Raw genomic sequence first — 27,786 nt, 5'->3', positions numbered from 1 at the left:
ATTCCGTCCTAGTGCAGACGGGTGGGCTTCCGGTATTTGTTGTTTGTTTTTAACACACACACACACACACACATATATATATATATATATATATATATATACACATGTGTTTGTTTGCATCCACATTGAAACCATGACTAAGGGGTAAAGAACCCCGAAATACGTCGGTTTTTTTCTATTATATTTTTCAATCCGGTTTGTACCTCACATATGTTGTATATACGTGAATTTTAAAGGGAGCATGTCTCCAGAATAAAGTTTATATTTTTATACAACAAGAAACCTTCGGAGTGCTAGATATCCATGTGTTGCCAAATGAATGGACCCACTGCTGTGTGAATATGGTCTTGCTGTTAGGCCCTTGCAGATGACCATTGTGTGGGTTAGTGTGCTATCAGTGTATTTCATGGATAGCACACTAACACATTTTTTTCAATGGACCCGTGTGCAGGCCGATAGTCTGGGCTGCATCAGATGGGACAGGTCGTATTGTTGTCCTATATTCCAGCCCATGCTTCCATGGCTCCTATTCAATTAATGAAAGGGGCCATGGAAGCATGGCCCTTCTCCAGTGTGCAGCTTGTGCTTTTATTTCATGAGAAGCCGGTTGCAGCACCTCGTCTGTAACTGGCCAAGGGAGCCTTCACACAGAGTAAACGCGCAATTTTGCACATTTTTGCAAAATACATGTGTAAAAATAAGACTCCCATTGACTTCAATAATATTTTTTACACGTCTAAAAATATGCCTGTAAAAATACGCCTGTAAAATGTCATTGAAGTCAATGGGAGTCTTATTTTTACACGTGTAATTTTTACACGTGTATTTTGCAATTTACATTTTGTATTTTGCAATACATTTTGTATTTTGTGAAGGTAAACGCGTGTATTTTGGCAAAATACATGTGTAAAAAATACACGTGTAAAAATAAGACTCTCATTGACTTCAATGACATTTTTTTACATGTGTAAAAAAACATGGCAAAATACACGTCAAAATACACGTGTAAAATGTCATTGAATTCAACGGGAGTCTTATTTTTACACATGTATTTTGCCAAAATACACGCCCGTTTACTCCATCACTAGAACTGTGACTGCATGAGAAGCCTGTTGTACTGATCTCAGACTGACCCATTGAGAAACTAGTAACTGGTTATAGAGGAGTTATTCAGGAGAGGGATGGCCATCCTTGATACCTTTGCACTGGGCCAGTCAATGTGTTAGAATAGCCCTTGCAAGGAAATGAATGATCTATTACAATAATTGTAAGATGGACATGTTAATAACATATTCAAGCAGATCCATTTCTACTTTTGCATTGGTTTATTTTTCATCTTGCAAATATTTATTGTTATAATGCTTGTTTACTGCAAGGCATAGCGTATAGCAAATGCTCAATTTGTGTGACATGTTGACCAAAGTAACAGCTGCCTGACTAAAAGTCACAGTGCAGCTCTAGTGACAGCTTTTCTATCCGTATCAGCTTTCAGCACTTGTGCCTGTATTGGATTTATGACAGTTGTCTGCTAGAGATTCCATAAATATCTCCCTAAAGTAAAAAAAGAAAAAGCAACTGGTCTCCGGGTGAACACTTTTCAGCTGTACTGGTTGCAAAAGGCTGCAAAGAGAGAGAGGTCCTAACTCTCAGTCAGCTGAGAATTTTTCATTATGATTTCATAATAGCTGAAATGCAGATTTTTAGGTTAGTGTTTGTTTTTGGTTTGTAGAATAGAGTTTGTATACAGTTAGAAATATATTATTTAAAATATGCTAAAGTGTAGAAAACGGAAGTGGTGAATACAAAATTATGACCATGTCTATCGGATACCGAACATTGTCGCAACACCTCAATGACCTCAAAAAGGAAAATTTCAGCCTCAAATTGAGGATCTACTTTCTGGAGGAACGAATCCAGCACAAGTATGAAGACAATAGCAATGATGTCTACAAAAGTGTGAGTATATTAAACTAGTATGCCAATCCATATTTTGCGGCCAAACATGACGTGCGGCTTTACAATAATGTAACGTCATCAATTTCTTTAAAAACTGAAATCAATTAAATTAAGTTTAAATATTATTTAAATAGCAAAAAATGTATCTGTAATTTCTTCATAACCCATTAATGATACCTTATGTGGGAATGATGACTCTTGAGCTATGAATAGTAACAATTACCTGTTGTAATTATGCTTGTTACTATGTTGTTTTATATATGTTGTACCACATAACAAACTGATAGTGCAGATTGGATCTGTCTTGAGAAAGCCCATCTTGGAAAAAGAATTTCAGCTTTTGAAATTCACTGCACTATGACATGCTGACTTTTTTTGTCCCCACTAATCTCCTACTATGAGATCAGATGCAGTACAGTATGTACTGGTTTGGAAAAATAGACTTAACAGAACACCCTATTTAAGGCTTTTTTCTGGTTGTAAGGCCTTATTCACATATCTGCATTTTGCGGACATGTGAGGTCCGTGATATTTGCGGACAGCACCCCACCCTACTAATTTGTGTGTGGTGTGCTGTCCATGGTTGATCTCTAATTCATGTCTGTGATTCAGAGGGGAGGGTCCAAGAGTGCCCGCACCTCAGGTATACTGATATTATCATTATACAGTGACGGTATATTGATAGATACTAGCTCTACACAGGCTCTGCAGACCATCTAGGTGAATACAGTAGTGACTTACATGTGACATCACTGACTGTAATTGTTCACATTTCCCATCTCTCTACCATCAGGGCCACCATAACTCCTTCTTCCAGTAATAACTTGTTTCTGTAAAGTAAGTAACACAGACATCCCCTCACTTTTGCAGGCACCTGACTCACATTGTCCTCACTTATATACAGTCTCCATGCTGCTGTAACCTTTAATTATAAAATATATGATATAACAGACCCATAATGAATAGATATGAGCGAACACTAAAATGTTCAAGATTCGATATTAGTTTCGAGTAGCCCCTCAATATTCGACTACTCGAATTGAATATCGAACCCTATTATAGTCTATGGGGGGGAAAATGCTCGTTTCAGGGGTAGGCAACATTCGATCAAATTATACTTACCAAGTCCACGAGTGAGGGATGGGCTGGATCCTCCGAGAAGTCTTCTCCGTGCAGCGTCCCCGCGGCATCTTGTGGGTTTGAATTCACTCTGCCAGGCATCGGGCCTGGGCAGAGCCAACTGCGCATGTCCGCACTACAAGCGGGCAAGCGCAGTCGGCTCTGCCCAGGCCCGATGCCTGGCAGAATGAATTCAGAGCCGGAAGACGCCGCGGGGAAGCTGCACGGAGAAGACTTCTAAAGGTAGGAGAAGAACCAGTGTTCATTGGCCGACTGTATAGCATTTGGCCAATCAATGCTGGTTTTGCATCGAACTTTTCCATTCGAATAGCGAGTGGTACTCGATCGAGTACGAGTATTTCAAATACCTTAGTATTCAATCGAATACCTACTCGATCGAATACTACTCGCTCATCTCTAATAATGAATATACCCGAGTGCATCTTTAAATGAGTAATGTCTCTGCGTGCCCCCTTAAACAGTGCCCCTGATTTAAAATTTCCTAATTAAGGCTGGGGCCCCATGGGGCGGAAACGCCACAGGAAAAACAGTGGTAAATATTCTTTCATCTAAATCATTCCACTGTAGCTCTGACTGTATGTTTAGGTCATTGTTTTGCTGGAAGGTGAATCTCCTTTCCAGTCTCAAGTCTTTTGCAGCCTCCAACAGGTTTTCTTCCAGGATTGATCTGTATTTAGTTCCATCCATCTTCCCATCAACTCTGACCAGCAACCCTGTCCCTACTGAGATGAGCAAGGTTACTTTTCCGCCACACATAGCATTTGCATTTAGGACATAAAGTTCAACTTTGGTCTCATCTGACCAGAGCACCTTCTTCCACATCTTTACTGTGTTCCTGATATGGCTTATGGCAATCTGCAAATGGCACTTCTTATGTCTTTCTTTCAACAATGGTTTTCTTCTTGCCGCTCTTCCATAACAGCCAGATTTGTGAATTGCACGACTTACTACTTATAGTTGCCCCATGGACAGATTCTCCCACCTGAGCTGTGGAATTCTTCAACTCCACTAGAGTGACCATGGGCTTCTTACTTGCTTCTCTGACTAGTGCTCTCCTTGCTTGATTTGTTAGCTTAGGTGGACTGCCATGTCTTAGTAGGTTTTCAGTTGTAGAATATTTTTTCCATTTTTGGATGATGGATTGAACAGTTTTTATGACCTAACACTGCTTTAAACTTCTCCACAACTTTATCTCTGACCTGTCCGGTGAATTCCTTGGTCTTCATGATGCTCTTTGTTCACTAGTGTTCTCTAACAAACCACTGAGGCCTTCAAAGAACAGGTATATTTATACTGAGACTAAATTACACACAGCTGGACTCTATTAACTGATTAAGTGACTTCTGAAGGCAATTGATTGTAGTGGATTTTATTTAGGAGTATCAGTGTACAGGGGGCTGAATACATTTGCATGTCACACTTTTCAGATATTTATTTGATTAAAGTGTTGTAAATCATGGAGAACTATCATGCCACTAAACAATTATCTGCTGCTTTCTGTTGGCATATCACTTAAAATCTCAATAAAATACATTTAAGTTTATGATTGAAAGGTGACAAAATGTGAATAAGTTCAAGGAGTATGAATACTTTTACAAGGCACTGTATAGTTAAAAGTACAGCATGTGCTTATAGCAGCCAGTGGTGGGCCCCAAACACTCAGTGGACCTGGGGTCACCACCACTCTTCCTCTCTGCTACGCCTCTTCTGTGATAAATTAACTTTTAAAAAATAATTTCATATACTTATAATGCAATATTTGTGGGTCTGTGAAAAGCAGCATCCATTATGGTGCTCTCTGGTCTCCAAACTGGACCTAAATAAAGTACTTATTAAAAGTAATGGGCTCACATGGACATCACACATCTGCACAATGCCTAAGGGATACAGCAATATGTATTTCTGTGTTTGGTTGTCTCCATTTTGTAAATATAGAAGAATATAGGAAATACTATAACCTTTCATCTTTTAGCTTCAATATGTCTAAAGAACATAATGTTGATTATCTAGACATATTGATTATCTTATAGGCATATGCAAACTCCTGACAACTGCGGTGAGAGTGTATTTAAAATACAATGTTAAAAGTATATATTGATGAGTTATAGTAAACCTTTCATGTTCCGTGGGCAGCATTAAGGTTCAGTGATTGGTACTCTTTGTTTCTAGCTCTGTGGGTATGGGTTCATATTCAACCAAGGCAATATCCCCATGGAATCTGCAGGGTGGACATACCAATTGTCACCTATACACTTACACTTACTCAGTGGGTTGATGTGCCTTATACAGTCCTATGAAAAAGTTTGGGCACCCCTATTAATCTTAATCATTTTTAGTTCTAAATATTTTGGTGTTTGCAACAGCCATTTCAGTTTGATATATCTAATAACTGATGGACACAGTAATATTTCAGGATTGAAATGAGGTTTATTGTACTAACAGAAAATGTGTACTATGCAATAAACCAAAATTTGACCAGTGCAAAAGTATGGGCACCTCAACAGAAAAGTGACATTAATATTTAGTAGATCTTCCTTTTGCAAAGATAACAGCCTCTAGTCGCTTCCTGTAGCTTTTAATCAGTTCCTGGATCCTGGATGAAGGTATTTTGGACCATTCCTCTTTACAAAACAATTCAAGTTCAGTTAAGTTTGATGGTGGCCGAGCATGGACAGCCCGCTTCAAATCATCCCACAGATGTTCAATGATATTCAGGTCTGGGGACTGGGATGGCCATTCCAGAACATTGTAATTGTTCCTCTGCATGAATGCCTGAGTCGATTTGGAGCAGTGTTTTGGATCATTGTCTTGCTGAAATATCCATCCCCGGCGTAACTTCAACTTCGTCACTGATTCTTGAACATTATTCTCAAGAATCTACTGATACTGAGTGGAATCCATGCGACTCTCAACTTTAACAAGATTCCCGGTGCCGCATTGGCCACACAGCCCCAAAGCATGATGGAACCTCCACCAAATTTTACAGTGGGTAGCATGTGTTTTTCTTGGAATGCTGTTTTTTTTGGACTCCATGCATAACGCCTTTTTGTATGACCAAACAACTCAATCTTTCATCAGTCCACAGGACCTTCTTCCAAAATGAAGCTGGCTTATCCAAATGTGCTTTTGCATACCTCAGGCGACTCTGTTTGTGGCATGCTTGCAGAAACGGCTTCTTTCTCATCACTCAACCATACAGCTTCTCCTTCTGCAAAGTGTGCTGTATTGTTGACCGATGCACAGTGACACCATCTGCAGCAAGATGATGCTGCAGCTCTTTGGAGGTGGTCTGTGGATTGTCCTTCACTGTTCTCACCATTCTCCTTCTCTGCCTTTCTGATATTTTTCTTGGCCTGCCACTTCTGGGCTTAACAAGAACTGTCCCTGTGGTCTTCCATTTCCTTACTATGTTCCTCACAGTGAAAACTGACAGGTTAAATCTCTGAGACAACTTTTTGTATCCTTCCCCTGAACAACTATGTTGAACAATCTTTGTTTTCAGATCATTTGAGAGTTGTTTTAAGTAGCCCATGATGCCACTCTTCAGAGGAGATTCAAATAGGAGAACAACTTGCAATTGGCCACCTTAAATACCTTTTCTCATGATTGGATAGATCTGGCTATGAAGTTCAAAGATCAGTGAGGTTACAAAAACAATTTTGTGCTTCAGTAAGTCAGTAAAAAGTAGTTAGGAGTATTCAAATCAATAAAATGATAAGGGTGCCCATACTTTTGCACCGGTCAAATTTTGGTTTAATGCATATTGCACATTTTCTGTTAGTACAATAAACCTCATTTCACTCCTGAAATATTACTGTGTCCATCAGTTATTAGATATATCAAACTGAAATGGCTGCTGCAAACACCAAAATATTTAGAACTAAAAATGATTAAGATTAATAGGGGTGCCCAAACTTTTTCATAGGACTGTATATTGTATCACTTATAATTAGTATGCTCCAAATGATACCATTTATTTTCTGCACCACAATTTTTGCTCCTATTTAGTGTGCAACAGACTATACCATTTCATTTTTGCAACGCATATTCTATGCCTAATTGGTGTATACTAAGTTACACAATTGCTCCACAATTTTTATTGCTAATTGGTGCACACAGAATTGCAGATGTACAGTAGCAGTGTTATCACGAGCGGGATGAAGTGCTGCAGCATGATATTTTATCCCAGAAGCCCATTGTTTTCCTTTGGTTTTTGTTGACTCCTGGGATTAGATATCACACTGCAGTAATTTATGCCGCTTCAGAAAGTTGAGTTAACTCCACAAGTATACTGTATCATTTGTGTACCACAGGCTTTTTTTCCGGATTGTACACACCAAGTTGTACCTTTTAATTTTGGTGCCAAAAGTTTCAATTCTAATTGGTGCATGGTTAGCTATAATATTTCATTTCTACACCACAAGTTTTGCTCCCTTTCGGTGCACACCAAGTTATATAATTTAATCATGGTCCCAGTTCCCCATTTTTCCATCATTATTATCATTACCAGCTGAAGTATTCGGGAGACTTGTCTGCTTTGAGCAGTTTAATTTTTTTTTCAAAGTGAACGCTTTGAGTCCCCAGGACACTTAGTCAAGGGCATTGGTAAGGTGCAGAGAAGAGGGGCTGGGACAGGTGGTAGCTTGTCTCATGGTGATCTGCCAGATTGATTCTTTGTGTCATAGATCCAATCTCTACAGAAGCATCAACAATATACAGAGACAGTTCTGTTCCACAATAAAGCTGAGCTGTCTAAAATTACTTCCTGTATTTAGCTTTCCCCTGACATATATGACTTATTTAAAGGGGTTGTCCAGAATTTAAAAAAAACTCAATCCCTAAACTAAATCCCCTCCCTCTGCCTGACTTCTAATTGACGTTATTTAAAAAAATTCTATATTTACCCATATACCTGAGATAGTCACATGACTGCCCCAGGCACATTTTCTGATGTTCCGGTGATGTTCCATTTCTGCATTTCCAGAAACAAAGCATCATCAAAACTCTCCCGCCCCCATCCTGCACATACTTACCCATCTTCATTATTCTGGTACCAAGCGGAACCACTTCCTCCGCTTCTGCCGACGCCTGCGCAGTAGAGCTTTATTGTACAGATGCTGGCCAAAGTGCAAGAGTACATACCACGTATGCACAAGAAGTCCACAGAAGAAGATGCTGATGGGACTGAAGACGCTGATCTCTAGGACACAGAAGACAGGTAAGTATGATTGCGGGGGGGATTTGGTCTTAGTGAGGTAGGTAGGTAGATAGATAGATAGATAGATAGATAGATAGATAGATAGATAGATAGATAGATAGGGCAAGTAAACCATGGGCTAGTTAAGGAAAAAAGGGAGGGGGGGGGTGAGAGAGGGGGATCATGGGAGTTGTAGGCTAGGACAGCAGGGAAGCATGTAAACAAATGTAGAGGATGTCAGGAGGTCACAGAGAGAGCCAGAAATCATTCAAAACACTGATAAAGGTATTTTGGTACAATTATTAACCCATTAACAGCACTAAAATATCATTTAAAAAAATTTGCCCAGAAAACCCCTTTAATGCTGTAGGCACAGTTACATATCCCTGTCTTTCTACTGTTGATTGTCCCCCTCCCCCTCTATATGGCTCATTGTATAATGAGATTGCTTGTGTACAGAATACAGACAGAATTAATCAGATGAGCAAAAGACATGAGAATACTGAAATATACTGAAACATATTGCAAGGTTTGCTCTTTTCACCTGTAATATTGATGTAGGAAAAAATAATTAAAATATGACTTATACTTTAAAGTTGTGAATTGTAATTGTTGAAAAATATAAAATTTTCATGCTTTGCATCAAGTTCTGAAACACTCACGTGGGCTCAATATTATCATAATTCTAAAATGTTATCATAATATTTTCCAAAATGGGGTGTTTTGTTGAGGGTTTTCACTGTTCTGATAACCCTTTGTAAAAATTTGGGATGAAAGTGATATTTTTAAATTCTGTGAAACAGCTCTGAGGTCAAAATGCTCATTTTACCCCTAAATAAATCCCTTCATGTGTGTAATTTCCAAACTGGGGGTCATTTGTTGGGGTTTTTTCACTGTTGTGATATCTCAGGGCCTCTACCAAAGCGTCATGGTGAATGAAAACAATTTCAGCAAAATCTGTCCTTCAAGAGCTAAATGGTGCGCATTAGTTTATGTGCCTTGCAGTGTACCAATGCAGCAGTTTACGTACATTTCTGGGGTATTTTACGCACAATTACTTAACAAATTGTGGCTGCATTTTCTTCTTCAATCCCTTGTGAAAATAAAAAAGTTGGGACTAAGGCCAGTGCCTCATATAGTGTAAACCCCTCATTTCGCTACAGTGCTTTACAGTACCTGAATCCACACATTGCAGAAAAAAAAATCTGCATCGGGAAATCTCTCACATTTTTGTAAACCGCAATATGTCAGTTATACGTATGGAAACGATGGTGATTTCTGTATAGGTACAATTAATGGTTTAGTTGGGCCAGAACTCAATTCCGGCAATCAAAAAAATTTTTTTTTTTTTTTTTTTTTTGTGATGTGTGTTTCTTTGTAATGGATTAAATAAAAGAAAAGTTTTTTACTGAAGGAGTGTCGTAAACCAACCTTTTCCTTTTCACACCATAATCAAAAAATGCCTGTCAGCGTTCTGACATAATTTCTTATTTTATACCATATAATTTATGCGGTATAAACTAAGAAATTATCTCACCCACAATGTGGAACATAATAAACACTGTTACTTACCTCTCCTCGCTCCCGAAGGCTTCAGGCCTACTTGGATGATGTCTCCGATGTCACATGAGCATGAGGCTTGCATCCTTATGCATCACGACGCAAGCCCCCTGCTCACGTGACATCCAGTTTCCTGCGCGTACTACATTGAAAATGGACGACGAGTGCTACGGAGCTGCGGAATAACAGTTTCTTTTTGTTTCCTCCCTGGGCCCTGGGTCTCCGATTATTATACTCTGGGTTCTGAAAAGACCCAGAGTATAATAATTCTTCATGAGTGTCCACAATGGGGCATATAATACTGTGTGCAAGAGCCAATTGAGGGTATATAATACTGTGTGCAGGGGCCACTTGGGGGCATATAATACTGTGTGCAGGGGCCACTTGGGGGCATATTAGTGTGTGCAGGAATGCATGTGTCTGTGGGGGGCGGGGTTTTGTCCAGGGGTGGAGCTGATATTTCAGAGTTTCCCCTAAAAAAATGTCCAATTTAAGCACTGGGTACAATAGCAGCAGAAATTCAGCAGAAGAAAACTGTGATGTATTTCTGCTGCAGGTTTTTCCTGCATCGCATTTTGTCTGCGGTTTGCTACGTGGTTTCCACTATTCTGGTACCCCAGGGGCTCTGTAAATGCAACACGACACCTGAAAGCAATTCCATAAAATCTTTCCTCCAAAAGCCTGTACCCATACAGCAGTTTACGACCACATATAGGTTATTGCCATACTCAGAAGAAATTGTTTAACCACCATAGCTGAAGTGATGTTGTACTTCACCACCCCATTTTAGTAAAGTCAAGATGGAGGAAGACATTAAAATGGGAACAGAAGGAAGGGGGACATTAAATTGGAGACAGATCGAGGAGTGGACATTAAACTGGGGGGCAGATGGAGAGTGACATTAAACTGAGGGCAACTGTAAGAGGACATTAAACCATGGTGGGTAGCTGGAGGGGGACATTTCTGCCTCCAGTTGTCCCCAATTTAATGTTCCCCTCCAACTACCCCCACTGTTTAATTTCATCCTCCAGCTGCCCCATAGTTTAATATCCCCCTCCAGCTGCCCCAATTTAATGTTCCCTTCCAGCTGTCCCAGTTTAATGCCCCCCCTTAGTTTCCACCAGTTTAAACTGGGGCACGAGGAGAGGGACTTAATTACTGTGGGGCAATTGGAGGAGAACATCATAATGTGGGGGCATATAATGTTAGAGTGACTGTAAGAGCATTATACTGTGTGGAAGCACATGGAGAAATGGATGAGAATGGGTGGAGTCAACATAGAAGTGGGCGGAGCTAAATTTGCTGTGGCATGCATATCACACCGCAAATCTTGTCCCTCTTTCTGTCCTTTGAAAGTTGGGAGGTATGGTTAAAGTAATGTGAGAGATATTTTCAAATAATTTCATCATCTGGAATATGATAGTAACTAAAGCATATAGGTATCTTACAGTATACAAGTGAAATATTACAGGGCCTTATTGTGTTTGGTAAAGGTACTGTATCAGTCAGCTGTCAGCTGCAGATGTCAGGAGACGGCAAGTGTCTGTTACTATGAATAGAATATGAGTGGATGCATAGCACACAAACAAATTTGCATTGTTAGCAACTCATTGCACCTATGTACAGGACTGTGACTCTGCTAGGCTTAATGCAACATACTCATGAGATATAAGTAACCAATCCTTGATATTTTTTTTTTGCCTGTAACTAAACATATTGGATTATACTTGCCATCCTATGATATACTATGGGAAACTATTAGATAGTTGTCAGGTAACACTGTTTGATGCAGTAAAGTGTCGCTACAGTTTCTCTCTTGTTAAAAGCAAGTCCTTAAAGGATTGACCCCCGCTGTTTTACCCCCGTCCCGTCAATCCTTTAAGTAACGGGGCCAACCCTCATGGTCCCGTGAACTGCCTATGTGTCATACAACCTGAAGTTTATGCTGTCTAGTAAATATGGGCCAATGTGTTTAAGAATTTTTTAAAATACAAACATCAGATAGTGAACAGAACTTCACACTTCACATTCATTAGTACATAAGAAGTACTGTGGTAAGTATACCAAAAATTTCTGGCCACCCTATCACATAACTAGTTCCCAGATACTGTTGGCTGCTGCTTGGCTTGGAGTGGAAAGAAATGGCAGCTATATTTACAGATGTAGCACAGTTAACATGGTTAACATTACAGTCAAATTAGGGGCGTAACTAGCAAAGACTGGGCCCCATAGCAAACTTTTGACTTGCCCCACCCCCACCCCCATACTGCATAGTGCCTCCTTTCCTGTCCCCCATATGGTATAACGCTTCATTTACACGCAATATAATGTCCCAAAGTGGCCCCCAGACAGTATAATATCCCATAGCTGCCCCTGCACACAGTAAAATGGTCCATAGTAGCCCCTTTGCACAATATAATGTCCCATAGCAGCCACTTCACACAGTATAGCAGACCCTTCACACAATAAAATGTTCCATAGCAGCCCCTCTACACAATATAATGTCCCATAGTGGCCATTTCACACAGCATAATATCACATAGCGGGCCCTTCACACAGTATAATGTCCCATAGTGGCGCCTGCAAACAATATAATGTCCCATAGCGGAGTTGCTCGGGAGTCCAGGAAAAGTAAGTAACATTGTTTTTTATGTTTGATCAACTCCCCGGGGCCTCCGATTATTATACTCAGGGGGGCCAAATAATAACCAAACCCACCGATCAAAGTTTTACAGAGCGTTAATATAAAATGTGTCTGCAGTTGTCAGATAATGGTTGATGTCACAATATCAGAACACTCCCCTACCCCCCCTTCCCCACACTTTTCCAGGGGACAGGTGTTTAACTACCAATCTAACCAAACTGACTCGACTGCCTCATATAAAAGAACCAGGCACATAGATACGATTACATGGTATTGCGATGTGGAGAATGTGGAGACGCGTCTAATGTGGAGACATGCTACACTAATACCCCATTACATAACACCAAGAGACCTAACCTCCTCTTTGAACCTGAAGCTACTAGCCTAATGCCATGCCAACAGAACTTAGAGGAGGTAGGACCACAAAGAATGGGACAATAAAAGCTTCAAATAGAGTGCTATGGTAAAATAATAACTAACTGTTGAACAATTTCCTACGCGTTTCCTCCATAAGGATTCATCAGGGCATATAATAAGATCAAAGTAAGCCATAGAAGCCACAACAAACAGATGTCAGCAGAGATGTAAGTAGTCTGACTGCTCTGATATCAAATCATTATCTGACAACTGCAGACACATTTTATATTAACGCTGTTAGGGCCCCTTCACACGGCGTAAGCGCTTGGCTCATTCCGAGCCATACATGCGAGCGCTTCTAAACACGTCCCATTCACTTCAATGGGAGCGCTCGTAAAGCCGGCTTTACGAGCGCTCCCATTGAAGTGAATGGGAAGTGTTTAGAAGCGCTTGCGTGTACGGCTCGGAATGAGCCGAGCGCTTACACCGTGTGAAGGGGCCCTTAAGATTTGGTCGAAGGGTTTGGTTGTTATTTGGGGCCTTCTAATATTTTTATATTATTGGTGTATATTTTTCTTTTATTAAAGTATTTATTAAAGTTTTTCACAAAAGGATAAAAAAAACAAGAAACAGAAAAGGAGGATCAGGGGACGGGAGGGCGTACAGTCTCTGGGAGGGGGGTAGGCGAGGGGGGAGGGGAAAAGCAAACACTCTGATGCACCAGATTATTATTATTATTATTTATTTATTTATATAGCACCATTAATTCCATGGTGCTAGAACATTATATCAAAAGAGCTAATTGAATGAACAATCAAAACAAGGAACAAACAAAAGGGTGGGCAACCCAACTAGGAATAAAGGGAAAAGAAGGTGTGATCTCCCTCCCTGGAGCCGGGGGGGGGGGGGGCAGTGTATTGCATCTCCAACATCGATCTGAAGTGGAGGGATATATTCTGTGGAGGACAGAAGGCACTCTGTACCAGTGTGAGAGAATCTTAAAATTAGTTTCTTGCACCCTACAATGGAAATAGAGATGACCACGCGTCTGGTGGGAATGAAACCCCCAACTTTGATGTATAATTAATTAATCGCTTTATTAACCCTTTCGCTGCCAGGCACGTACACTGTACGTGCTCCCAAGGTGGCACTTCAGTAGCGGAGGACGTAGTTACTACGTCCTCCCTACTAATGCCGATATCTCTGGACTGCATCAACATATCTTGATGCTTTAAAATGCATTTTAAAGAAGAGACTCTCATCTTTAAAATGATACCAGGGACTTGATGATTTTACTTACAGTCCTGGAACGATTCACTGTTGAAAACACTATTTGGCATTGAGATCCAACTGCAGATCTCAATTCCCGACAGTGTTTCAACAGTGAATTGCTCCAAAACTGTACATCCAATCATCGAGTTCTTGATATCATTTTAAAGATGAGATTCTCCTCTTTAAAATGCAATTGAAATCATCAAGATATGTTGATGCAGTCCAAAGATATAGAGCTCCAAATTGTCCCCCCCTCCTGTCTAAGCAAGCAATTTGCGATCTAAGAAGAAAGGAAGAGGGACATGGAGCAGCCCAGCAGAGAGAGAGAGACAGTGAAACGATCTGACTCTCTGCATAACTTGTATGTGACAGCAGGAGGGGGGTGGCAGGGACTCTATTGTCCCTATTAACCCTTCTCCTGCCAATCAGAGAACATACTATACATTTGTCTCTGATTGTCACATACAGTTATAATGTAATTCCCCCCTGAGCATTACTAGTGGGGTATTCTTATGTTATACCTCCTGAACATAACCAGGAAGTTTGTTGGCACTGTGACCCAGACGTTTACCATTGTCCAGGTCGCAGAGCCAAAAAAAAAAAGTCGCACCAAACACTTACACAACATATACATAAAGTCGCAAATAAAGTTTACATTTCACCCAATCCCTGTCCTGTCTATACCTGAGCTTTCTACAGTAAAATATGTCTCTAGTGATGTCCATTACATGCTAAAATAATAGTAATAACGATTATCACTAGAGATGAACGTATAGATTGCTAAAATTATTATAGGGGGATGGAAAATAACATTTTTATGTAAAGTCCTATTTAATTTGCATGCACAAAATGGGATGGCGCATTTCTGCGATTTTGGCGATTCTTTAACACCCGCCCCCGTAAATATATACATGTGTGGTATGTATGAACTCCTCACATATTGCAGTTTTATGGACAGTACATTATGTTTGCAGAAAGGGATTTCTTGAGCCGCACTTTAGTGGCAAATTTGAATTTTTGCGCAATTTTTGCTAGCAATCTCTGTTTGCGGCAAAGTTGAATGAAGGTGGTTGTATATATAAACTATTAAATTGTGTTTTTATATACGGTATGCTGTGTACTCTGAAAAAAGTTAGATTTTGGTATCACAGTCACAGTTTGGTAGGTGCAGTATAGCTTTATAACATATTAATGAACAACAGCAAAATCCTGCTTGTCTTCTGTATTCGTGTTTTTGGGAGTCTGAGCTCTTGTTGTAGTTGATGTTTGCGGTACATATAGTATATTTACACATTGTATATACCATAAGCTATTATTTTAAAAGTATTTTGTATATGAATGTGAGATTGAACATGAGTTTTAGGTGCAAATATGTGTTTTAGCGTAATTTTTCAAAAAATTATTTGTGTTGGTCGCAAAGTTGCATGAAGGTGGATGTGGCTATCGATGACCCATTAAGACATTTGTAATCTTCAGGTTGTCTACTTTCAAAAAATATATAGGGTTTAGGGGTTCACTTACTTTTCATGGTGTGTAATCCCTACATTTTATAGGATGATACTTTTTTAACATTTCCAGCTTCAAAGCAGAATTTTGTTCCTTCCAGTTTAAGCGATTTTCTGAAGACACGTGCATGCAGGTTCAAGCCATAGTGATATGTATGAACTCTGCACATGTTGAACTCTTATTTTTAGGAGGTTTGGTGCATTTAATTTTTTGTTTGGTTTCCGCTTTTAACAACTAATATACATTTATTTGCATTTTTTCATAAAACATTCACTTTAAATCAAAATTGCATGAAGGTGCCTGTTCGTATACAGTACCAAGTGGCATTCTGACAATGCTGCAGGTGTCTACTTTAAGAAAATATATAGGTATGGGGGGGTTGGATGTTTTTTAATGTTGCAATTTAGGTTTGATTTGTCCATCTCAAAACTGTGAAAATTGCTCTGGCTACTGGAGGTGCAAAATTTCCAGAGACCCTTGGTAGCGAAAAGGTTAAAGGTGAAGTTTTAGACATCTGATCTTCTATTTTTTCTCGACAACTAAATTATGGATTGAGGAGACGACTTAGTATCATAGTTCAGTGAAATTATTATCAGTGGTGGTCCAGCTATCACAGAAGAGCCACTGCTCTTATTGACACAGCCAGCGCTCTAGTATCTCTGAGAGTGTTCTACACTATGTTCTAGAACAATTTAAGGTGTGGTTCATACCAAACTTGTTTAACCCAAAAGGAATCACCCGAACCAACCAAACCATAAATTAAATGAATCCTGAGGGGTTTTCCCATCTCTATTGAGGGCCCACCCTTAGTGTTGTTTTATAGAAAAATCACTGTCTGTATTGGCCAGATTTAGTGTTTTGAATGCAGCGCCACTAAACTGAACTCATCATGTCAGTCCAGTTCCACTGAGTTGGATTCAAACCAGTATGTCTAGCTGATACATAGCTCATGTTTTCCAGCCTTAATATGACTGCCGGAATCAGCCCAGAGTCAAGGGTTTAATCCAGGGGTAGGGAACGTACGGCTCTCCAGCTGTTGCTAAACTACAACTCCCAGCATGCATACTTGCTCTACTGTTCTTGGAACTCCCATGGCAGTGAATGGAGCATGTTGGGAGTTGTAGTTTCACAGCAGCTGGAGAGCCGAAGGTTCCCTACCACTGGTTTAATCAATACGAAATTGGTGGTCCAACTTCTGTTGCGGGTTTTCTTGCAATTTATTGCTCATTCAAATGGAGTCTATCACCAGTGCGAACCATTTTAAACCAGGAACACAGTTAGATAGGTCAGGCTCCTCTGACCTCCATTTGTTACCAAGATATTCTTTTTTTTTTTTTTTTTTTCAATATTCAAATGATCATTCTGAAGCACCGAGTATGGCTCTTTTGTTCCAAACTGCCATGCCCCACATTGCTCTAAATTGGCCCCTTCCCTCTTTTCTACTTTGAGTGACAGGGCCAGGAGGATATGGTGAAACCTTGCCTGGCCTTGTGTTCTCATATTCATGTCGTTGTATTAGAACAGTGCGGGACACACTAGTTTGGACAAAGGAGCCCTCTCTGCTCCAGGCTGCTGATTTGAATATTGTAAAATCAATTGTTGCCAATTAGGGCACAAGTTTACATGGGTAAAAAGGTGTTACATTCAGGTGAGCCTGATATATCTGTGTTTCTGATTTCTTATGCTTCACACTGGTGACAGCCTCCACTTTATATACCAATTTTTTATTCAATAAACCTGACCTATTTCTCCTTTTTAGAATATTGAGCTCAAAGTGGAAGTGGAAAGCCTGAAGCAAGAACTTCTGGAGAAGCAGCAGCTCTTAGAGAAAGTTTGGTAAGCTTTTCATTTTTTTATGGTTGCCATTTTTTTTTATGGTTGCAGGAATGTAATGAACATGTATAATGGACATTTTCTCAATCAATCCATTCAAAGCTCCTCAACTTAGATACAGATGTTTTTGTATTTTTGAGAATATTTGGCTCAAAGGTCAACACTGTTACGTCGCAACTATGATTTGGAGATGAGTGGCTAAGTCCTCTCGCTGTTTTACTTTTATGGAAAATATGTATATGATGTTGATGCACTGGTACCATAGTCCGACCTTGCTTCACTCCTGTAATGCAACAATTCCTGACAGTTGCTGGAGGTGTGGAGCCAGCTAACATATTTCACCTGTTTCGGATGCCCATTGTTCCAGCACTTCTGGATACAGGTCCAGGCCCTAATTGATTGGGTGTCATGAGTTTGTCTCCCACCACTACTCAATACATATTTACTTAACCTACTCTCTGACCACCTACACAAACCCTCCCTGAACATTTACTTCACATTCATGTCTATCTGTAAAAAAAAAAAAAATTATCAGGAAACCTTTTTAATATCTACACCAATAAAAAGGAATTCAGTAAAGTGGAGTGTCTGTGTTCTTGTTGGCCAGTAGACGACTATCGTAGACTCATAGATCTGGGCAACAACTAAGAAGACGGGTCTGGTACATTTGCCTGTTAGCCACAGAGGAGTGTGGTGCCAGCTGTAGCAGAGCGGCTATTTTGCCCCGGCCCAGAAACTGCTCATTACTGCCTGATTACTCCATGATATCATATTTGGAAATGTTGACATCTATGTATCACAGCAATTTTAAGCACACGTTCCTTGTTCATGAACGGAAACCCCCTCTGGCTGTCACTCTATATGTGGATCCTGAAAATAACTTGAAGCTCCTGGGACCTAATGCAAATTCATAAAGGGGCCCCCATTTACTATGTGCTATTGATAAAACTAGTGTCTCCTTATGTTGTAGAGATTCCTTTGAATCCCTTCAGGCTCAGGACACCTCCTATAGCTATGCCCCTGTGTGGATCTGACAGTGTTTGCCACTGGCTGTGCCAGACTAGCGCAGGTCTAGTCCTACTCAAGTGAATTAATAAGTCATCAATATCAAAAAAACCTACCCAAGAGTGAACAAACCCCCTTTAATTTGGGGAAAATGCATATACCCCACTGAGGAGAGGCAGTCTGAAGCCAAAGTAAATGCAGTATCTATGAAAGAGAGAGTAAGACTGAAAATAGGAAGACAGCTCTGAAAAATCCCCACAGTAATACAAGACACATAAACTGCAGAGGACATCACACAGCTGCATCTGTCAGTGTGAGCAAATGGCCAGTATTAGGTTTTTGTTGGTTGTGAAGATTGGAACATAATGTGTTACCTATTGAGATCTAGCCTACTTCCTGTTGTCACACAGACATGTTCTATTTAAAAGGGCTCTATCAGCAAAAATGTTGCTGTATGAGCCCCACATATGCGTGAATAGCCTTTAAAAAGGCTATTCAGGCACCTCCAATCTTATTTTAAACCCCCATCCTGTTTTAAAATAAAACTCTAAAAACATATATGTAAATCATATTTGAACGTGCACGGTGGGCGGTCGTCCACGATCCGACGTCATCTTCTGGCACGACTACCTCTTCTTTCTTCTTGCAGCAACGCCCTCTGGTCCTGGCTCTTCTTCGCCTTCAGCGTACTCTTCTTCCGGCGTGATTGCTTCAAATCCCGAGTCTGCGTAGTAGTGCTCCCCTCCGGAGCATGCGCAGTACGCTTGTGAACTGCCATTGCTAAAAATGGCGCCGAAGCCTGCGCAGTAGTTTTCATTAATATGATATGGTATCTGCCATTACAGCATCCCAGAGTGCTGCTGCTTTAAGTTTGTATTTTGTGCTTCCTGGTTGGTTTGGTATGTCCAGTCCTTAATGTTCTATGTCACTGTATATATTTTTTGCAGCTTTCCCTATTCTTTTAGGCCCAGTGTTTGAAACCTTTTTCCTTGGTTCTACCCTGACTAATCACAGACCACTAGGCGGAGTTGTAGGAGACCTAGGTCTCCGTGGTGACCGATGAAGGTCAGTGTTGTGCCATTCTGGCTTGTAAGCAGATCAGTTTCCTGTTTGGTGCAGAGGTACTCACACAGCACTGACACTGGTTCTCAACGGCCACCTATACAGCCTCTAGGAGGAGAGATTACCTGCCTCAGGTTCATCTAGAGACAGCCCTAAAGAAGGGAGTTCAGCTGTCCGGACTACTGGACACTGTGGCAGGAGGAGCAGTGGTGGACACTAACAGGAGGAGTTCACTCAGGCCTACACAAAGGTCCTGTCAGGACTCTCTGCATCATCATTCCCAGTATACCAAGCTAGGAGAGGCCCAAGAGGAGAAGTAGTTGGAGGAGAAGTCTGCCATAGAGCCTGTGTTATCCTTGAGCACCCTCCTAAAACCAAGGCTGGAGGATTGGACATTGTGGTACTACCACCCCCATTTCGAAGCTGCTGTTGTACCTGTTCCCAGTTGCTGCAATAAAGTTATCACCCTGTTCAAATTCAACCACTGGCTTTCTGAATCATGGTTGCCTTACCATCAGGGCCCTTCCGAACACCATCACAATGGCTCAGAGAAGCGTTCCGAGGGAAACTACTACCACCACCATCCGGGTAGTGCTTCAGGACCCCCCTCAGTTGTGTCTGGCCCAGGAGCTGGGCTGGGGTGCTTGGTTGAGCATGTTCGGTCTAGCAGGTGGCACATCATCTGCCTCTACTACTCCCATCCTCTGGTTCCCTCCATCTGGGTAGCGGCACCATTACTACTTTGTGTAGGTGGTTCCATAGTTTCAACTATAACTGTAAAGAACCCCTTCCTATAAGGATGCATCTACCTTGGTTTGCTGTTTTCTAGAAAGAGGGTGGCATTATCATCATCCCTAACAGTCAAAACCAGTGCCCATTGATTGCATGATGGGCCAGAGATAAACCCAGCCTGCAACTACACAGGTGTATCCTGGTAAAGCCTCAGTCACAGTGCATTTGAAACCTGGACAATAATATAGCCATAGACATCACTAATAAATATAGGCCATTTTGTATAGCTAGATAGTAAACAGCACTGTCATATGTTTCAGGATTGATGGTGGACAACAAAATAGTTGCAATGAACCTGAATTACATCAAGAGTACAAACAGAGGCAAGAGGAAGCGCAGCGTGCTCGAGAGCATCTAGAAAAAAAGATTGCATATTTGCAAGAGGTAAGATAAAAGACAAAGTCTTGTACTTCTTGTGTTTCTAATTTACTGTTTAAGTTAAGTTCATGTGAATAAAATACACATCTGAAAAATCCCACATATATTTGCAGTGAAATCAGGGGCAGAAATCCAGATTTACAGTTTGAATTGTCATTCAATGGCCCATTCAATCTGTGTGTGGCTACCTGCCACAGAAACCAGAAGACATGTCATGTCTTTGTTTTTGTTTTTTTAATTGAATTTTGAAACTTTAATTTTTATTGAAAGGTTTTTTGTATGTACAATACAACACAAGAATTGAAAACATAAAAAACATGAACATATAGCGTTGCGTATACCATCAATTAAAACGAATAAATATATATATAAATATATATATATATATATATATATATATATATATTACAGAAACATGAGAATGGAAGTGAGGGGATGGGGTTGGAAGAGAAGGGGAAAAATCAGAGACCATTCAAAATACAGTATGCATCCCAAGATGACCATATAGCTTGAAACGCCTCGACAGTATGATTAAGCGAAGCTGTCAGGTTCTCCATACTATGGACATCCTTAACTCAGGCTACAAGATCAGAACCAGAAGGATAAGAGAGGTACTCTTCCATCGAAGAGTGATGAGCGTTTTGGCTGTGGTACAGAGATAAAGAAACAATTTAGAGGACTGTTTACCCAGGTGTGCAGGGGGGAAGTTGAGAAGATAGATGAGGGGGTCTAAGGGGACACCTTGGATAAAGAGAACGTCCGTAAGGGACTTGACCTCCAGCCAGAAAGGGTGGATCCCTGGACATTCCCAGAAAACATGATACAGAGTACCCACCCCCACCCGGCAACGCCAACACTGGGAAGAGATGCTAGGATAATTTGCCATTGGTTCGGGGAGATCTGCCTGTTCAAGGCCCCAGACCACTTCTCCATATATTTATGCAGTATGGGACCTCGCCGTCCAGAGGAGGAAAGGATTCCATAAATGCCAGAGATAAGGCCAGCAGTAGAGGTGCCTGCACGACAAAGTTTTTCAAAGGCAGTCGGTGGGGACACCTTCAGTGAGCCGAACTGAATAAAAACAAAATGGACAATCTGCTGGTAATGCAACCACTCAGTGGCGGGTAGGTGTAGCTTTGACACAAAATACTCAAAGGGCCTGAGCTCCATCATCAGCGGGTCTATCAAGTCAGCGACCCGAAAAAGGCCCAGCCTACCATGTCTTTGTTTTATCTCCACAATGCAGAATTAAAACCTTTATATCATGGTGTGAGCAACAATGCAAAATCACATTAAAATCCACAGAGACAGGCTTTAGACTGTTGCAAAGCTGATTCGGCATGGAGTACACACTAAAATCTATATGAAAATTCTTCCATGTGAACATACCCTAGCAGAAAGTAATAGGCACAAGCAGGGTTGGACTGGCCCACCAGGGGACCGGGGAATCACCTGGTGGGCCCCGAGCATTCACTATTAGTCCTCATTATAGGGGCCTTTATGGGGCCCTACTGGACCTCCACTGCCTTTTTTTAATAGGATTTTTTGAGGAGTTTTCCAGCTCATTTATATTGATGATCTATCCTCAGAATAAATCATCAATAAGAGATAAGTGACCCACTGACCAGCTGTATGAAGGGGCTATAGTGCCTGTTTATATCACATGTTGTCTGTTTATAGTGACCATGTGATGTAATTCCAGTCTTTTCACATAGACATGTATAGGACCAGACTGTAGTTACATGACACGGCTGCTATGAGATCTACGACAATATGTAAACAAAGAAGAGGTCACGGCACTTACACAGGTACCACGGTTCTCTCAAAGAGCTGATTCTTCCTTCATTCTGACTTCCATTGAAAACAATTAGTGCAGGACGCTGTGGCTGCCACGGAGGTGTAAAAATTAAAAAAAATATATATATAAACTCTCCTGTCCCCAGCACCCTGTTGTTCTCCGCCTCTGTCTGTTCAGTCTCATGGCAACAGCTCATTTCTGGATATCCTGTACCCAATTCGTCTTAGATATTTGGGGGTTTTCTAAGAGAGAGTGGGTTCACACCTTTCGCCCGGTTTCTGGCGGGTTTCCGTCTTCTTCCCCAAAAAACTGGACAGGGGACAGAAACCTGGCGGTCAGTTTTCAAACCCATTCACTTGAATGAGTTTGTAAAGTGACTGCCCGTGTGCGTCTTCTGCCTGTCTGCGGTGAAACCATTTTTTTTTAACTGGACACAAAGTTGGACATGCAGGACTTTGTGTCCAGTTAAAAAAAAATGGTTTAGCTGCGACAGGCAGAAGACACACACAGGCAGTCACTTTACAAACTCACTCAAGTAAATAGGTTTGAAAACTGTGCGCGGGGGTTCCATTCCCTGTCCAGTTTCTCAGGGAAGAAGACGGAAACCTGCTGGATTGGCTAAAGCGGAGACCGGGCACAGGTGTGAACCCACTCTCTCTTAGAAAACCCCCAAATATCTTACCCACCACAGAGGTCAAACTTACCAGACTATAGTTTTTAGGCTCACTTTTCGACCCCTTTTTGAATATTGGCACCACTTGCTATGCACCAATCCTGTTGAACAGATGCAGTCGTTACTGAATCCTTAAATATTAGATATAAGGGTCTGTCTATATCTGTGCATAATTTCCTCAGAACTCAGGGGTGTATTCCGTCTGGAACGGGCGTTTTGTCTATTGTATTTTAAAGGTGGCGCTTTCCATCATGGAGAATTTACATTAGCCCTCATGTCTTTGGTCATTAGGTTTTTCTTGTGTGAATACAGCAGAGAAGGCATTTAATATATCTGCCTTTCCCTTATCCTCCATTGCACCCATATTATTTTTGAGCTGCGCCCACATTGTTAGTACTTTATTATTTATTCAGTTAAGGAATAATTTTGGATTATTTTGACTTTCCTTGGGAATTATTCTCTCTGCTTCAATCTTTGCAGCCGTTATTTATCTTGCAATTTATTTTTACAATTTATTTTTTCACTATATAATTTTTTTAATGCTGCACCACACCCCTTTTTATCACTCATTGCACTATTTAACATTTTAGTTAGACACATTTTCTATGATTTTTAACCCTCTTATTCCCACAAGGTACATGTTTTTCATTGGATATTTTTTAAAACGTCCCATTTACTTTGGGTGGATGCTAGTATTCCAAATGTGCACGTGTTCGATGCCAGTCACATGTTAATGTGAAACACACAGCCCTGCACAACCAATTAATGATACCATCTTTTTGACCAGGAGGGGCTGTCCAGCACCTCTATTTGTGCACCCCACTGGTATCATCATGTAAGTGTGGGTTCATTTTTCAGTGATATGAGACAATACCATTAGCTGGACTGAGAAGTAACATGAAACATGAAGAAAAAGAGGCATATAATATATAGTTGTCTAGTTATGAGGCCTCATTACTGCAGGGATCTGTTTGACCTTCACTTAGGTTTGGAGATTTGGGAGCTTCCACAGTAGACAATTCCTGTCAGAGAGTAGCTGTTTTCATTTCAGTGGAAAGGTAGTGCCATCTAGTGGTGAGCTGAGGGACCAACAGGAAAACAAAAGGTGCAGCTTTTTAGGGAGAGGAAAGAGAATGGATTTTATTTGTCTAACAATAAATTTAAAGGAAATCCCCATTTATAGGGGCTATTGTTATGCCCTAAAATTCGAGTAGTCTTGGCACAATCCCTCCTTTCCAGAATGGCTAGCAGAAGGTTGGTATAGAGTGCTCTTTGGTGAAAGCGCTCTGGGAGCTCCTTAATAGTTCCAACAGCTTTGAATAAGACATCTTTAAAATGAAAGCCCTTTGAATTGAGTTGGCAAACAACTTACAGTTTGATAGTGAGATACTGCATTGCCATCAAGTATTCTTGTACAGGGGCTCTCCCTCTCCCTCTCCCACTCCCACTCCCACAGGCAATATATGAAAAGCAGGCATTCTATAGAATGGCTAGATTGTGGGGATAACGTCTATCCTTAGGGAGAGACCACCTTCTCAGGTGTGTGGAGACTTATAGCCATAGTTGCTCCACTGCAAAGGAACATGGGAAGAATATGCAAATTTGTCTCCCAAGATGTAAACAGGGAGACAGTGCCTCTGTTATGCTGTCCTCTATAGCAAGCAACCCTGAACAACATGCCCGACTTCCCAGAAGCCTTTGCTGCATGATGCAAGGTTATAACCAAATCAGTTTCTCAGCTACGGACGGCACCGTTTCTGTCTCTTTGGAGGTTGAGAGGCTGAAAGACCAGATTGTGGGGATAACGTCTATCCTTAGGGAGAGACCACCTCCTCAGGTGTGTGGAGACTTATACAGCCATAGTTGCTCCACTGCAAAGGAACATGGGAAGAATATGCATATAGAATGGCTAAGCATTGTATAGAATGCCTGGCGTTTTTAGGCAATGTATGAAATGGGAGAATTGTTACATACATTGCCTAGGCATTGTGTAGAATACCTAGCCATTCTATAGAATGCCAAATGTTATTTAGGCATAGTATGAAAAAGCCAAAACGAGCTTTATCAAGTACGTGAAATAACTTGGAGTCTGTGACATAATGCTGGATAGTAAGTAGAGATGAGCGAACACTAAAATGTTCGAGGTTCGAAATTCGATTCGAACAGCCGCTCACTGTTCGAGTGTTCGAATGGGTTTCGAACCCCATTATAGTCTATGGGGAACATAAACTCGTTAAGGGGGAAACCCAAATTCGTGTCTGGAGGGTCACCAAGTCCACTATGACACCCCAGGAAATGATACCAACACCCTGGAATGACACTGGGACAGCAGCGGAAGCATGTCTGGGGGCATAAAAGTCACTTTATTTCATGGAAATCCCTGTCAGTTTGCGATTTTCGCAAGCTAACTTTTCCCCATAGAAATGCATTGGCCAGTGCTGATTGGCCAGAGTACGGAACTCGACCAATCAGCGCTGGCTCTGCTGGAGGAGGCGGAGTCTAAGATAGCTCCACACCAGTCTCCATTCAGGTCCGACCTTAGACTCCGCCTCCTCCGGCAGAGCCAGCGCTGATTGGCCGAAGGCTGGCCAATGCATTCCTATGCGAATGCAGACTTAGCAGTGCTGAGTCAGTTTTGCTCAACTACACATCTGATGCACACTCGGCACTGCTACATCAGATGTAGCAATCTGATGTAGCAGAGCCGAGGGTGCACTAGAACCCCTGTGCAAACTCAGTTCACGCTAATAGAATGCATTGGCCAGCGCTGATTGGCCAATGCATTCTATTAGCCCGATGAAGTAGAGCTGAATGTGTGTGCTAAGCACACACATTCAGCACTGCTTCATCAAGCCAATACAATGCATTAGCCAGTGCTGATTGGCCAGAGTACGGAATTCGGCCAATCAGCGCTGGCTCTGCTGGAGGAGGCGGAGTCTAAGATCGCTCCACACCAGTCTCCATTCAGGTCCGACCTTAGACTCCGCCTCCTCCGGCAGAGCCAGCGCTGATTGGCCGAAGGCTGGCCAATGCATTCCTATGCGAATGCAGACTTAGCAGTGCTGAGTCAGTTTTGCTCAACTACACATCTGATGCACACTCGGCACTGCTACATCAGATGTAGCAATCTGATGTAGCAGAGCCGAGGGTGCACTAGAACCCCTGTGCAAACTCAGTTCACGCTAATAGAATGCATTGGCCAGCGCTGATTGGCCAATGCATTCTATTAGCCCGATGAAGTAGAGCTGAATGTGTGTGCTAAGCACACACATTCAGCACTGCTTCATCAAGCCAATACAATGCATTAGCCAGTGCTGATTGGCCAGAGTACGGAATTCGGCCAATCAGCGCTGGCCAATGCATTCTATTAGCCCGATGAAGTAGAGCTGAATGTGTGTGCTAAGCACACACATTCAGCACTGCTTCATCAAGCCAATACAATGCATTAGCCAGTGCTGATTGGCCAGAGTACGGAATTCGGCCAATCAGCGCTGGCCAATGCATTCTATTAGCCCGATGAAGTAGAGCTGAATGTGTGTGCTAAGCACACACATTCAGCACTGCTTCATCAAGCCAATACAATGCATTAGCCAGTGCTGATTGGCCAGAGTACGGAATTCGGCCAATCAGCGCTGGCTCTGCCGGAGGAGGCGGAGTCTAAGGTCGGACCTGAATGGAGACTGGTGTGGAGCGATCTTAGACTCCGCCTCCTCCAGCAGAGCCAGCGCTGATTGGTCGAGTTCCGTACTCTGGCCAATCAGCGCTGGCCAATGCATTCTATTAGCCCGATGAAGTAGAGCTGAATGTGTGTGCTTAGCACACACATTCAGCTCTACTTCATCAGGCTAATAGAATACATTGGCCAATCAGCGCTGGCCAATGCATTCTATTAGCTTGATGAAGCAGAGTGTGCACAAGGGTTCAAGCGCACCCTCGGCTCTGATGTAGCAGAGCTGAGGGTGCACAAGGGTTCAAGTGCACCCTCGGCTCTCCTACATCAGAGCCGAGGGTGCGCTTGAACCCTTGTGCAGCCTCGGCTCTGCTACATCAGAGCCGAGGGTGCGCTTGAACCCTTGTGCACACTCTGCTTCATCAAGCTAATAGAATGCATTGGCCAGCACTGATTGGCCAGAGTACGGAATTCGGCCAATCAGCGCTGGCCAATGCATCCCTATGGGAAAAAGTTTATCTCACAAAAATCACAATTACACACCCGATAGAGCCCCAAAAAGTTATTTTTAATAACATTCCCCCCTAAATAAAGGTTATCCCTAGCTATCCCTGCCTGTACAGCTATCCCTGTCTCATAGTCACAAAGTTCACATTCTCATATGACCCGGATTTGAAATCCACTATTCGTCTAAAATGGAGGTCACCTGATTTCGGCAGCCAATGACTTTTTCCAATTTTTTTCAATGCCCCCAGTGTCGTAGTTCCTGTCCCACCTCCCCTGCGCTGTTATTGGTGCAAAAAAGGCGCCAGGGAAGGTGGGAGGGGAATCGAATTTTGGCGCACTTTACCACGTGGTGTTCGATTCGATTCGAACATGGCGAACACCCTGATATCCGATCGAACATGTGTTCGATAGAACACTGTTCGCTCATCTCTAATAG

At 41.7% G+C, this 27,786-nt stretch overlaps 1 protein-coding gene across 1 annotated transcript in view; it reads left to right on the top strand.

The window, feature by feature from the left end:
- The first annotated feature begins 1,584 nt into the window (after window positions 1–1,584).
- The window catches only part of PDE4DIP (phosphodiesterase 4D interacting protein), a 184,743-nt gene continuing 158,541 nt past the window's right edge, over window positions 1,585–27,786 (top strand). Inside the window, exons 1-3 of the mRNA XM_075286675.1 lie at window positions 1,585–1,956; window positions 17,392–17,468; window positions 20,585–20,708. Of these exons, the coding sequence (XP_075142776.1) occupies window positions 1,810–1,956; window positions 17,392–17,468; window positions 20,585–20,708 (348 nt within the window). The 5' untranslated portion in view covers window positions 1,585–1,809. The remainder of the gene's footprint in view (window positions 1,957–17,391; window positions 17,469–20,584; window positions 20,709–27,786) is intronic.

The sequence above is a fragment of the Leptodactylus fuscus genome, chromosome 9, assembly GCF_031893055.1.
Source record: "Leptodactylus fuscus isolate aLepFus1 chromosome 9, aLepFus1.hap2, whole genome shotgun sequence".
In the NCBI taxonomy this organism is placed as follows: domain Eukaryota; kingdom Metazoa; phylum Chordata; class Amphibia; order Anura; family Leptodactylidae; genus Leptodactylus; species Leptodactylus fuscus.
The sequence above is the reverse complement of the archived record's forward strand: the minus strand, read 5'-3'. Positions and strand labels throughout refer to the sequence as shown.